This window comes from Podarcis bocagei, assembly GCF_964188305.1.
Source record: "Podarcis bocagei genome assembly, chromosome: 10".
Classification (NCBI taxonomy): Eukaryota; Metazoa; Chordata; class Lepidosauria; order Squamata; family Lacertidae; genus Podarcis; species Podarcis bocagei.
This window is the reverse complement of record NC_138135.1, coordinates 28,802,770-28,816,938: the sequence shown is the minus strand read 5'-3', so window position 1 is coordinate 28,816,938 and position 14,169 is coordinate 28,802,770. Positions and strand designations below refer to the sequence as shown.

Sequence of the window (14,169 nt, the reverse complement as noted above, 5' to 3'; positions counted from 1 at the left end):
GCGGCAGGAATGGAGAGCACGAGAGAGAGGGAAGCACTGCTGAGCATGCGCGAAGGTGCAGCGGCCGTGAGAAGCCCTTTCTCGTCAGGACAGAGCCGGCGCGCGCAAGGACTCCTGAGCGAAAGGGCAGCCGTTGCAGCGAAGGGCGAACAGGCCACTCTAGAGAAGAGCGGCGGCGCGCGGGCTGAGGAAAGGAGCGGGGGGGGGGTCGCTTCCTGGACGCGGAACGGAGCGGAAGCCATCGCCGTTCTGAGCACGGCTCCCCCTCCCTCCCCTCCCCGGCTTTTGCCAGCGCGCGCGCTCTCTCTCCCCCCTCTCGCGCGCCTCGTCCCCTCAGGGAGCGGCTGTTCTGTGGAGCTGCGCCACCTCCCCTTCCGGAAGGGGGCGCTGTTGCTTCGGCTGGCGCGCCGCGCCTCCTCCCATGAGGCTCCCCTGGCGGAGGCCGGGGCCTGCGCTGAGGTGGGGCGGGAGGCGGCCGTGGCCGCTGCTGCTGTTGCCTTAGGTCGATGCCTGCTCGCTTGCTCGCCTGCCTGGGGCGGAGAAGGGCGGCGGCTGAGCGGGGAGGCCAGATGAGGAGGCGGCGGAGGAGGCCGCTGCCGCTGCCGCCGCCGGGTCCCCCTCAGCCCCACCGGCCTCGCCAGGTAAATGCATCACAGGTGAGAGGGCTCACAGGTGCGTTTGTGTGTGTCGGGGCCGAGTTTGCGCCGGTTGCCGAGCCTCGTTTGCAGCCCCCCGAAGTTGAGCCTTGGGTTATGTGGAGAGGGGTGCCTCTGGGCGCGTCCAGAGTGCCGTTAGACGATTAATCCCTTAGGCTGCGGAGCAAACGGCGATTTTGCAGCAGGCACTTGTGTCCAAGGAGGGAAAGCGCTCCAGAGATGGAGATTTCACGGAATAGTCGCAGCAGGAGCCAGGATTTCTATCATGCTAAGTCTTAGGAAGGGTCGAAGGCAGGCATTGAAGCTCAGAGGCTTCTTTGCACGCAGATGCTTCCAGGTTCTCAATCCCTGGCGTTTTCAGGTGTTGGAGAGGATTTCTGCCTGAAACACATAGTGAACTAGAAGTGACTTGGTTTAAGGCAGCTATGTATTTATTAAACAGCTTCCCAACGGGAGAGGATGGTACATTAAACACTGGGAGTTGGCAGGATCATATATGATAACATGGTGTAACGTATATGTGATACTGATGGGTTTGGTGTAGAGTAGAAATATGCGTAACTTTATTGGAATGCCAAACAAAAGGTGATAACTGATGCTCTTTTTCATTGCTGTAATATTGCAGCACTATGTTGAGAGACGAGGTGTGAGAATAATTAAAAGAATTTGTGGTTTGAAAAGCAGAAGCTGGCAGTACAGTCATTCCATTTTGCCTGTTGGCTTTTTATTCACTGTAATTTCTAGCACTCTCTCTAGTCTGTATCAAGAGGTATGCATAGCTGGTTCTCAGCATGCACAACATGCTAAAGCACACAACACACTAAAGATGCTGTGCCTTTCAGCTGTAACAGTGCCTTCCCACAGAGTGTTCACCCCACCTCAGGTTTCACAATCCCTTTTGGAAGTGCAGTCTGCTTCTCATATTTGCTGTTAAAGTTGTAGTTAAGTTGCCTGATTGATGGACTTGCTACTTTGGTCCCTACACAGGAAGTTTACAAATTAGATTGCACCCATGCCATGCACTTCAAGCACTTTTATGTCATTTTTACATAATTCACCATTCATTTTAAGGGTGATAGAGGGAAAGAACGTACCAGTAATGTACAGAAAAAAATAATTGTTTTCTTAGAATGGCAATGGCACCCACTTGAGAGGTGCCAGAACTGAATTCTGGCGAGTTCTGGCTGAAAAAAAGAACAGTCCAAAGGCATTTATTTTTGCATGTTTTTTGCCTTATATTGCTTAGAGCCGGTGTTCTTTTTCCTAAAAAATAGGTGCCGGTACTCACCATGAAGTTGTTACATTAAGTGCCACAGTTTTTTAACAACAACAAAAAGGGTACTGTGTACCCTTGAGTACCCCCTGAAAAAAAGCACTGCTTAGAGCAGTTTACAAGTTTCACAAGAAACAGTTCAACACTGGAAACAAAAAGTTCATTAAAGACATACAGTATGTTGGTGATGCAAACTATGACCTTAAGGCCACAAAAAAGTGATGTCTTAAACACTTTGTGGATATTGTTAAGTCATTGATCCTTGTCCATATCAGCAGTTTTGAAGAGTTGTGGATAGATGTGATACATCTTCATGTTTTTGTGAAGGCAAGCGCAGAGCATTGTTTTCTTTTCAAGATTATCACAGAGATTATGCAGGTGCAGGGAGTTTTAGAGCAAACTGGAGAAAACTGTAGGAAACAGTACAAAGTATTTGACTATTTGTCAGAATTGTCTGACAGCATTCAAAGGAAAGGTAAATATTTGTCTTGGGGGTTCCTTGCTTCTGTTCTCTTTTTAAAAAAAAATTCTTAAAATTTCTACACCAGTTGCTTCTAAAAAACCACAAAGCAGTTTACAAGACAATAACACTGAGAAAAAATTACAACCATACTTTAAAACACACAGAAGTTAAAATACTAAAACAGATTAAAATTACCTCAGCTTTCTAAGCAACTAGAGTGCTTCTCTGTGTAATGTCTTGAGTGACTGAGCATTTATAACAGAGTTAAATATTCAGTTACATGAGCAAAGAGATGGAAGAAGGAAAATAATAAAGTGTGTATGCCTAGTTAGGTAATAATTAAAGTTGAAAACTTTAATTCAAACGAAAGGTAAATATTTGTCTTTATTTGTCTTAATTAAAGTTGAAAACTTTAATAAACTGATTAATCAGCTTAAAATGAGGGCCAATTTTGTAATCATTATGTCTTGTAAACTCACTCTGTGTTAACAATTGATAGAACATTGTTTCTGATGTTCAAACAAACAAACAAATTCCTTCCAGTAGCACCTTAGAGACCAACTAAGTTTGTTATTGGTATGAGCTATCGTGTGCATGCACACTTCTTCAGATACTTCAGATACTGAAGAAGTGTGCATGCACACGTAAGCAGACCAACACGGCTACCTACCTGTTTCTGATGTGTTCAGGTAATAGAGGATGAAAAAGGAGGAAAAGTAAAGGTGTCCTTTCCTTCTAGCGCTGCACAGTTACTTTTGTTTGTTGAACAGTAACTTCTCATATGCTTCATTTCTTCAAAACCTGTACAGCGGTACCTCGGGTTACAGACGCTTCAGGTTACAGACTCCGCTAACCCAGAAATAGTACCTTGGGTTAAGAACTTTGCTTCAGGATGAGAACAGAAATCGCCCAGCGGCGTGGTGGCAGCGGGAGGCCCTATTGGCTAAAGTGGTACCTCAGGTTGAGAACAGTTTCAGGTTAAGAACGGACCTCCAGAACGAATTAAATTCTTAACCCGAGGTACTACTGTAAAATAATATTGGGCCATTATGTGTGTTATACACCTGGGCTCCATACTTCTCAAATGCTATAAACTTGATTTTTACTGGCTTTCCCAGGAGGAGGAGTTGAATTGTGGGCAGTATCTAATTTCTTTTTATAACTGTTCTTACTTGTTACGTTTTTATTGTTTTATTATTGTACACCACTATGGTATTTTGTAATGTTAAGCAGTTCATAAATAGTCCAAATAAATGCCACAGACCTCAGCACACTTAACTAGGCAAAGGTCTCAAATGAACCCACAAGGACTTCTGTGTAAATACAACAGGACGATACTGCTAGTGTTACTAATTTAGCTTGCAATATTTCTTAATCAGTATCTACACCTTGTTAAGCTAACTCCCCTACTATTCTATCATTCAGTGATAGAATTGTTGCACTTTCTAACATGTAGCAAAAAGCTATCCATGCAGATACAGATAACTTACAACTTGCGCTTATTTAATATACACACTTGCCTGTTTTGTGATGCAAAAATGGTGTGCATAGGAAAAAAAGAAATGGCACGATAAATGGTGTGAAGGGGGAGGGGAATTGGGGGGAAATAGGAAAAAACGGAATCTTCTCCAGAGGATTGAGAAACTCTTGGAGCAGCATGGGAGGTCACACAAGAAACTGGAGGGGAGGAGGGTGAATTGGTGAAGATGGCCTCCTTTGCCATTCTGCTGAGGGAAGCCTTCATTAGAACAAAGTGCCTTCTGCTCACAGAAGGACATCACTGGACAGGCACCCAGTATTAAATAATGTGATTTCTAGGTCCTGCTACACATACAACATTGATTATGCAAAAAACCCCGTACATCCAATGGCAATTGTATGCTGCCAATACAGTGGTACCTCAGGTTAAGTACTTAATTCGTTCCAGAGGTCCATTCTTAACCTGAAACTGTTCTTAACCTGAAGCACCACTTTAGCTAATGGGGCCTCCCGCTGCCACCATGCCGCCACCGCCTGATTTCTGTTCTCATCCTGAAGCAAAGTTCTTAACCCGAGGTATTATTTCTGGGTTAGCGGAGTCTGTAACCTGAAGCATATGTAACCTGAAGCGTATGTAACCCGAGGTACCACTGTATTGATGATGATTTTAGATGGCTGAAAATTCTTTTAAATAAATCACAATAATTGAACTTGTGAGCTTCTCATAGGCATGTGGATGGCCACCATGGAAAATATGTTGGACTGGATTAATCTTTGGTCTGATCTAGCAAGGCTTCTCTTAAGTTTTTGAGTTGCATTGTGCTGTACGCAGAAATGTTCTGTATAAATAAGTTTTTTTCTGTAGACCTGATATACGTCTCTTGATTTATCCTGTCAAAATGTGCAAAAAACAAATATTGTAAAAGTCTAGAGAAGAAATCAAATTTTTAATAATCTGGAATATTTTACCATTGAAGAACACAATCAATAAATGACATGCTGAGGCTTGACCTAATCCAGGGATAGGAACCAGTTGCTGTGTGATTTGAGTTCTCATTATCCATGATCACTGGACACATGCTGGGACCCAACAGTTCCTCATCCCTGATCTAATCTCTGTGGGGAATGGTTTGTAAGGCCCTTGAGAGCATATAACTATGTAGTGTACTGTTTGTAGCAGTGAATGTATATATATTAAGTGGAAAACTTTGGGCAAGATAAGGAGCAGGTCTGAAAACTTGCTTGGCTGGAATTTTATCTGCATGTGTTACACGTTTTCTTTTGTCTAGGATGAATGAAATGAGCCTGAACCCTGTAGGGATGGAGCAGCTGACGGCTTCCTCTGTGAGCAATGCCCTGGCTGTCTCGGGAAGCCACTTAGGGTTGGCTTCCTCACCAACACACAATGCCATACCAGCACCAGGTAACATAGCAAGCTGGGGGGGACGACTCTTTTTTGTGTTATGTATATCTTTGTGCTGTTCAGACTAGGGGAAGGTGTGTAGCTGACCAAGCCTAGGAAAGGTTGGAGGCCTGCATTCCTCTATTCAATGGAAGTTGCTCTTACTTTGGTCCTTTGTCTCATATTATGGTGCTCCTGCCACCGAAGCTTGGCATCTGTGGATCCTGGTGGCAATTCCACACACTTTCAGTTATATGAGCATTTTTGAAATGTTACCAAAAATACAATGTCCACACACAGTGCAGAGCTCTGCTGTGAAGCAACTCCCAAGAACAGCAGCAAAGGGGGGTGAAAAACTATTAAAAGAAGCTTAAGCAGCATTTTCCCCATTGTGATAGAAACCAATGCTTTCAATGATCCTCCTCATTTTAACCCCCCCCCCATGCTTCTTCTTAATTTATTGGCAGTATAATTGCATTTTATTTGCATTTTGTTTCTGCTAGGATTACCAGTTGCAATTCCAAATTTGGGGCCCTCCTTACCCTCTGCTTTGTCCCTGATGCTTCCAATGGGCATTGGGGATCGGGGAGTGATGTGTGGAATACCAGAGAGAAACTATACCCTACCTCCACCGCCATACCCTCACCTGGAGAGCAGCTACTTCAGACACATTCTACCTGGTGAGTAGTGCGGCTGGATGGAGATGTGTGTTGAGACTGAAAGTCTTTACTCAGCAGGAAGGTTTATGGGAGAACCTCTTGCAGGGGGAATGAGTAACAATGTTGGCCCTGAAAGCCCCCATGGGTTAGATGGCAGGATATATATTTCAGGGAAAGGGTTAAAAACTTGGTAAGTTAAGTAAGTTTCTCCCATTTAAAAAAAAAAGTTTAACCATTAGTCATATACAGAAGCAGGCTTTTCGCAGAATTGTAGTCGTATGTCTTGCTTTCTTTTTCTCATGGCTTGAGAAATCTTGGAACTGCATAGAATTGCTATTTGTGAGTCTTAACTTTTTCATGATTTAGAGTTTTTATTTATTAAATTTATATCCTGCCCTTCATCCCAAAGGAGTTCAAGGTGGCTTTAAAGAGCAACAGCCTCTAGAACAGGAGTAGACAACATGTCACCCTCCGCATGTTTGGACTACACTATCATCGGCCCCAGCAGGTGCTGCCAAGTGATCAGGGATGATGGATTTGAAGTCCAAAACATCTGGAATTCACCATGTTGGCTATTAGAGATTTAGAAGTGTTGGATTTTTATTTGTATGTATAGATTGCTGTTAGGTTCAGCCACTTGAAACTTGACTTTTTATTGCAAACTGATCCTCTTTTCACTTTCTCTTCTCTTTTTCTCCCCTCTCTTTTTCTCTTCTCCCCTTCTTCAGGTCTTTTATCTTATTTAGCTGACAGACCTCCACCTCAGTACATCCACCCCAACAATATAAATGTTGATAGTAATCCAGCTTTATCTGTCTCCAACAACCCTTCAGGCCTAGATCCCTACCAGCCCAATGGAACGGTGGGTCTCGAACCAGGCATTGTCTCCATGGATTCCCGCTCAGTGAACACACACAGCACCCAAAGCTTGCATCCCAGCGACAGCCATGAGGTAGCTCTGGATACCACAATCTCCATGGAAAGTGTTTCGAGGGTTACCAGCCCAATCTCTACTGACAGGATGGCTGAGGAACTTACAATGGGTGATGTGGCTGGGGATCATTCACAGATTGCAAATGGAAGCCATAGTCATGAGCCTCTAGCTGTGGATGCTGTGGGTAGCAGCTTAACCACGGACACTGTAGGTCATAGTGGCGTCCTCCCTATTCATGGTAGCAGCTTGGAGCTTCCTGTTGTTATGGAGCCTGACCACATTGCAGGCCGTGTCAGTGGTCTATCTGACAGGACGCTTGGCGACTCCATTCATGCAGTGGCCATGAGCAGCAATTCTGTGAGTGTGGCACTTTCTACCTCACACAACCTCACATCCCTGGAATCTGTCTCCTTACATGAAGTGGGTCTCAGTTTGGAGCCTGTGACTTCCATAAGCCAGGAAGTAGCCATGGGACAAACTCATGTGGATGTCTCCCCAGACAACCTTTCCTTTGTGCCGTCATCGCTGCAGATGGAGGACTCCAATTCAAACAAGGAGAACATGGCTACCTTGTTTACCATATGTGAGTGTTTGTCAGTGTATGCTTGCCTCAGTCCATAGGTATTTTTTTTGCATTGCAAGGTAGCACGTTTCTTGCAGTAAACGTATTTACTTCTGGTGGCAGAGTCCAGCTGAACCATAAAAGAAATCTAACAGAAGTTGGGGAAAACTGGGCTAAATCTTACATTCTGGTGTGTATTTTTTCCTTTTTTGTCAGCCCAGTTGATTTCTCCCTTCCAGATTACAAAAAACAACAAGTTTTTTCAGCTCATAGTGCATACAGACATACCTAGACACAGGAGTGGGTGTGGGTTGTTCCACTGTCACTGCTCATTCCCTCACGTCTATACATACAGGCTCTAAAGGGAATGCAGCTCAGTTGTTCTTTGCCCCTCCCCCCACTTTCTAATTGTCCCAAGTGTTTTCCCTGCTTACATGTTTGTTTGGTGTTTTGTTATCTTCATTATTGAAAAAAGAACACCAGCCCTGTTTCCCTTTTTAGCACTTATTTATATTTATTTGGAGACATTCTTAGCCACACTTCACCATAAAGGCCCAGGGCAGGTTGCAATATTATCTTGCAAAGTTAAAATCGAAACAGAATAGAAGACAATAGAAGTAGGTCCCTTGAAAATCTGCTCTGCCCAAAGAAAGGTACAAGGTGGTTTCCTGTTTGGTGGACCCTTTTGCCAGTTAGTGCTGTTGGGCTAGAAACTGGAAGAAAAACTTGATCAAGTTTGTGTGTCTTGACTTTTAAGTGGCTATGTTCCCACAACAGGCTTTCCTCTAACCAAAACTATGTCTATTTGTAAGCACCCTTCCATGTGTTTCCCCATCCCTGCTGCACATAGGAATAATTCACCTCCACCTGCTACTCAGAATAAAGAACCTGTCTTTCCATCACATTTTAATTTAGTGTAAATTGGTCTTGTCCATGCAGACCTACAGTATGTTAATGATGTGTATTTCCTCCCTCAAATAAATAAATTAAAAATTGAGCAAACCCAACTTCTGCAATATTTTCTGCCCTGGTCACTTGAAGGCAATTTTTAATTTCCACAAAGAGCTGGGCAAGTCATTACTGTATTTACAAATACAGATAGGTAGCCGTGTTGGTCTGCCATAGTCAAAATAAAAAAATTCCTTCCAGTAGCACCTTAAAGACCAACTAAGTTAGTTCTTGGTATGAGCTTTCGTGTGCATGGTATCTGAAGAAGTGTGCATGCACACGAAAGCTCATACCAAGAACTAACTTAGTTGGTCTTTAAGGTGCTACTGGAAGGAATTTTTTTATTTTGTATTTACAAATGTGCAGGATTAGAAAAAGAAGACTGCAGGCTCTTTGCATTAACTATTTGTAACTTGACATTTTGTATTTGTGACACCCTCATCTTGCCTGACTTGCTACAGTAACAATATCCCCAATGTTCTGTGTCCTCCCTAAACTGCAGGGTGCACGCTCTGCGACAAGGCCTACCCATCTGATTGTCCAGATCACGGGCCTGTGACCTTTGTTTCAGACACCCCAATCGAGAGCCGAGCCAGGCTTTCTCTCCCAAAACAGCTTGTCATCCGCCAGTCTCTCATGGGAGCCGAAGTTGGTAAGGATACCGTTAACTAGATTTTTATGAGGTGGGGTATGGTTGATTGGGGAAAGAAAAGGAGATCCCAAGTGAATAAAACCTCATATGGTAATAGTGGAAAACAAGATAATTAAAAGGTGGCATTTGGAAAGAAATTGAGTCTGGGCAGTTCATTTGTAAATGGGTGTACAAGACAAGAATATCTGTTTTGTAAGCAGAGAATGGTGGGAGGTATTTTTATATTGTGCCAGTGCTTATTATTAAGTGATTAATGAGGAAAGCAGTAACATTGTCGAGACTTGTTGCCTAGATCAGGGGTAGCTACACTGTGGCCCTTGAGATGTTGCTGGACTACCATCATCTGTGACTCTTGACCATGCTGGCTGGGGCTGGGGCTGATGGGGTCTAACATCTGAGTTGGGGTCTAACAACATCTGCTTCCCCACCATGTTTGCATTTTCTTATGTAGAACCTAGCTACAGCAACTATTATATAGCCCTATAAAATTTTAGTGCCTCACAGCTCCTTAAGGAAGGTAGTTGATCTGGAGGCAGGGGTAGATAATTAGAATGTCAAGAGTCTAGCAGCAAGTCATTTCACTCCCACTCAGTGCAAGATTCTTAATAGGTAGTATTCTCTGTAGCATATTTTTAATGTCTGCAAAGGTACATTAGTTTACACTAATAGAGATTGTCACCTTTTCTCTTCAGGTGGGCAGTATTGTCAGTTATCAACATGTCTTGGATCTTCCTCCTTGGGTATGGCCACTAGATAAACTTTGGCAATGAAACTCTGACTCAATCAGTTAGTGGAATTAGGCCTAGGCATTCATAGAAACTTATTGGTTGTATTTATATCCATGTCTTTAAATGTTTCATTTAAGCCCTGTGACGTTATATTTAGTTACTTGTGCTCTTGAAAACGCAGCTCCAGATCCGCTAAAGTAGGAACTTTTATTTGGCCTAATCTCTGTTTTGCAAGGGTTTAATTAAACTCAAAGATAAGTCAGTGGGAGGAGTGATGCTTGAGTCTAAAACTGCCATGACATTGTTGCTGCAATGCTCATAAAGGGCTTGAAAGCCTTCAGGCCAATGACTTTCAAACTTTATATCTTCAGGAGACACTTTCTGCAGTGACTAACTTGTTACAGAACCTTTGTATGTCTCTTACGGCTTTCAGGAGATCTTGGGGTATCTTTTAAGAGCTTACATTCAATTTATGTGCCACACCATCCAGGTCTGGTGGGTTTGTCTTCTTAAACTGATAGTATGACCTATCTCTCTCCTACAGCAGTACATTTGGAACCCCTTTGTTGAAAACCCTCTGCCTTAAGGCATCACTCTCTTGGAGTGAGAATTAACAGCCTGGACAGAGATGTTTAGTGGAGTAACTGGGGAGATTATGGAGAACCTAGTTATTCTAACTGTGCAAAGAATTGGCAACCTGAGATGCTTGCTGTATTCCTGGCTGCTTCTGCAGTTTCTGAAATAAAAATTTTCTATTTTTGCAGGAAGTGCCTTGAAAACTTAAGTGAGCGCAGGAGGTCAGGACCTCACTTTCACAACTCGACTGAAAGTAAATGATTTGATATTAGAAGAAAAAATAGATTGATGCAGTGATTAACAGTTGAGCGTACTCCCAAGAGTGTTATGTGATAGTAGTTGTTCCTGTGACTATCTCATTTTGTAGATGCTTTCATGGGCTGATGCTTAGCAGTAGTCCTCTGAGTGCTATACAACATTACATCTTTGCAGTGGTGGTGTTGGAATTTGTTAGGTGTAATCAGTGGATTGTTGTTTTTAAATCTCTTGGCAGGTGTGCTGGCTAGAGAAACTATTCCTGTACGCACTTGCTTTGGACCCCTCATTGGGCAGCAGAGCCACTCCATGGAAGTAGCAGATTGGACAGACAAAGCTGCCAATCACATTTGGAAGGTCAGTTTGTGTTGTCATGTCCTCCTCTTCATTATTGAACCTTGTGCAAAAAAGACAACGTGGGTTTGCCTTGTCTTTTGTGTGCATGCACAAAAAATGGCAACATGACATTGGGTATGGTGAGAAAAGTGGCAAGTTATCCTGAATTAAGTGGTATCTGTATGTATAATATTCCATTTTCAGATTTGAAAATGCTTGAGACTTGCCTTCCTTTTCCCCAGCTATAATGCTTTTCTTAAGAAATATAATGTTCTCTTAAGAAAGGTGTGTGGAGCTTTTGGCTCTCCGGATGTTGCTGAACTACAACTCCCATCAGTCCCAGCAAGCATGGCCAATGACTAGGGAATTCTAGTACAGCAACATCTGGAGGGCCAAAGGTTCCCTACACCTGTTTAAGGCTTGTCTGCACAGCAGGCAAAATTGAGTTTACTACTGTGGGCTTTATAGCTGCCTCGTCCTTCTTTCTTTTCAACCTTGTGAACTGAAGCCCTGTCAGGGAGCTCTAGCACATAGTGCCTTACAAAGGTTCAGATCATGGCGTCTTGGAAATCGGGGTGGGAGGGAGAATGTGCTTCTAGAAATGAAGCTATTCTCTAATAAAGGATGGTCCATAGTATGATGTCTTCATGCTTAGTTTACCCCATCTTTTTAGATTGTTTCCAGCACTTAAGAAATTTGCTGCAGGAAAGTCCTGGCTGTAATATTTCCTCCATGTAATATTTCCTCCATTCTGCTGCAGCGACAGTCTCTCTGGAGAGATTTTCCAAACATTTCAACTGGCACTTCTGTCTTACTTTTCTCTCATCAGATGTACCACAACAATGTCCTGGAGTTCTATATCATCACAACTGATGAAAATGAATGTAACTGGATGATGTTTGTGCGGAAAGCCAGGTGAGAAAACGATACACTTAGGCAGGGTTAGGTATCTTAGTCAAACAGTCATACTGATATGATATGCATTCCTCCATGTATTGTATCAGAACCTTATCATTCTATCTCGCTTTTCTCTGCCCCCATTTTTACTTGAAATAGCACTCTTGCTTTCTTTAACTGCTTTAGTCCAGGCATAGACAAATTCGGCCCTCCAGATGTTTTGGGACTACAACTCCCACCATCCCTAGCTAACAGGACCAGTGGTCAGGGATGATGGGAATTGTAGTCTGAAAAACATCTGGAGGGCCGAGTTTGCCTATGCCTGCTTTAGTCCAATATTTTGGACTCAAAAGTGTAATTCAAGAAAACTTATTCCAACCATACGTGTTCTCATAGAACTACACTGGTTATCAGATGGTTTCTGGACCCAACTGAAAATGCTGTTCTGGCTTTTGAGACACATGTTCTGGCTTCTGAGACACTATCTGAATTTGGGGCACTTAGAGCGATGTAACTTTTAGGCTTAGGGACCAAATGTGGCCTTCAAAGCCTTGCTGTCTGGTCCCTGGGAGTGATTTTGCTTGACTACATTGTATATTTGAACTCCCATGTCATTTATATAAATGGAGGATAGAGGTAGGGGTGTGTTTGTGTGTGTGTATATAGAAACTAGCCTACTGTAGAAAGGTGAACTTTACATTCACTGCTCTGCCCACTCTTGACCTACCACAGGTCCCCAGAAAGAAATGCAGCCCTCAGACTGAAATAGGTTCCCCGCTGAAGGTTTAAATCATAATAATAAAAATAATACTAACACACCCACACTGGCAACTTCGGCTCAGGTTCACCTTTCAAGCACACAGGTGTGAGTCAGAAACTATATATTACAAGATCCTAAGCCCCTTTGTTGCCCTGACATGTCCCAAAAATATGCCAGCTCTGGGGCTGGGTTAGTTAATACGCTCCTACTGTGATCAAATGGAAGGGGACAGAGACAGCTTCCCCTCCTGCCTTGGTCATAGTTGGAAGCAGGGCATAGGCTGTAGTGCAGTAGCTCTGCTATGGATTCTTCACCCATTCCTCAATAGGATTGCTCTGCCCTTCTTTAGGCCCACTTAAACCTTTCACCAGTACAGTAGCACCTCAGCTTACATTACCTTTGGGTAACATGAACGGCAAATCCAGAAGTGTTTCACTGCATGCATGCGCAGCAGTACCTTCAGCTGCGGAAACCTCGGAATCCGACCGGAGCTCTGCAACCGGAGGTACCACTGTACAACTAGTTAACCTCCACTTCTAAGCTTCCAGCTGTATTGTTTGGCACAGAAGTTCGTGGCAAAAAGGGTCAAATGTTTTGGTGCATATTCACAGCAGACTTTCCTGAAATGGGCTGCAGTAAGTTTGGATGCAAGTCGCGGGGAGTAAAATATGCAGGGTGTCAAAGACATAGGATCCAGGAGTCCAGAGGTGGACATTGGGAATGTTTAAAAGTAAAACAATGACATCTGAATCTTGCAAGGGAATAATGTGACTATTGGTCATGCTACCTAGAGCCGATGGGAATTGGAGTCCAACAATATCTGAAAGGACACACATTGCCCATCCCTGTTCTAAAGAAGCTGTCTGCTCCAGGATGGAAGTCACCCACTGTGTGGACCACTGGATGGAAATGAGTAGTACAGTGGTACCTCAGGTTACATACGCTTCAGGTTACAAAATAGTACCTCAGGTTAAGAACTTTGCTTCAGGATGAGAACAGAAATCGTGCTCCGGTGGCGCAGCGGCAGCGGGAGGCCCCATTAGCTAAAGTAGTGCTTCAGGTTAAGAACAGTTTCAGGTTAAGAACAGACCTCCAGAACGAATTAAGTACTTAACCCGAGGTACCACTGTATTACAAAGCTGAATTTCAGAAAGATCCACTTCTTCATTCAGCAGAAATATTTTTTTCTGACAGCTACAAAAGTAGTCAGTTACTGGTTTGAATTAGCTTGTACTAAGAATGTTAAGCATTCCAGAAATATTGATGGAATAAATATAAATACTATGTCACATTTAAATTGGTTTCCCCTCTTCCCTGCATATAACAGGAATCGGGAAGAACAAAATCTGGTGGCTTATCCTCATGATGGAAAGATTTACTTCTGCACCTCACGTGATATCCCCCCAGAGCATGAGCTTCTATTTTACTATAGTCGAGATTATGCCAGACAAATCGGTAAGCAGTTTGATGCACTTAATTGAATGTATCCTGTAGAAAACATCCACTTGCCTTCAGTTTGCCTCTTATCAGAGCTATGTTTGAATGGATTTAGCTCCATATTGTTAATTTTATTCCAGAATGTGGAATTC

General features: G+C 43.2%; 1 protein-coding gene across 7 annotated transcripts in view; it reads left to right on the top strand.

Annotated features, from left to right (window-relative positions):
• Positions 1-134: 134 nt before the first annotated feature.
• PRDM4 (PR/SET domain 4) overlaps positions 135-14,169 on the top strand; it is a 24,976-nt gene continuing 10,941 nt past the window's right edge. Inside the window, exons 1-9 of one of the 7 annotated variants that reach the window (XM_081210808.1) lie at positions 135-153; positions 5,161-5,294; positions 5,777-5,953; positions 6,661-7,449; positions 8,879-9,028; positions 9,721-9,768; positions 10,826-10,944; positions 11,753-11,838; positions 13,908-14,035. In XM_081210808.1, the coding sequence (XP_081066934.1) occupies positions 5,162-5,294; positions 5,777-5,953; positions 6,661-7,449; positions 8,879-9,028; positions 9,721-9,768; positions 10,826-10,944; positions 11,753-11,838; positions 13,908-14,035 (1,630 nt within the window). In that variant the 5' untranslated portion in view covers positions 135-153; position 5,161. Of the gene's footprint in view, positions 154-360; positions 657-706; positions 2,405-3,345; positions 5,295-5,776; positions 5,954-6,660; positions 7,450-8,878; positions 9,029-9,720; positions 9,769-10,825; positions 10,945-11,752; positions 11,839-13,907; positions 14,036-14,169 lie in introns of those variants that run through there. The other 6 variants (XM_081210811.1, XM_081210805.1, XM_081210806.1 and 3 more) reach the window with 6 other exon arrangements.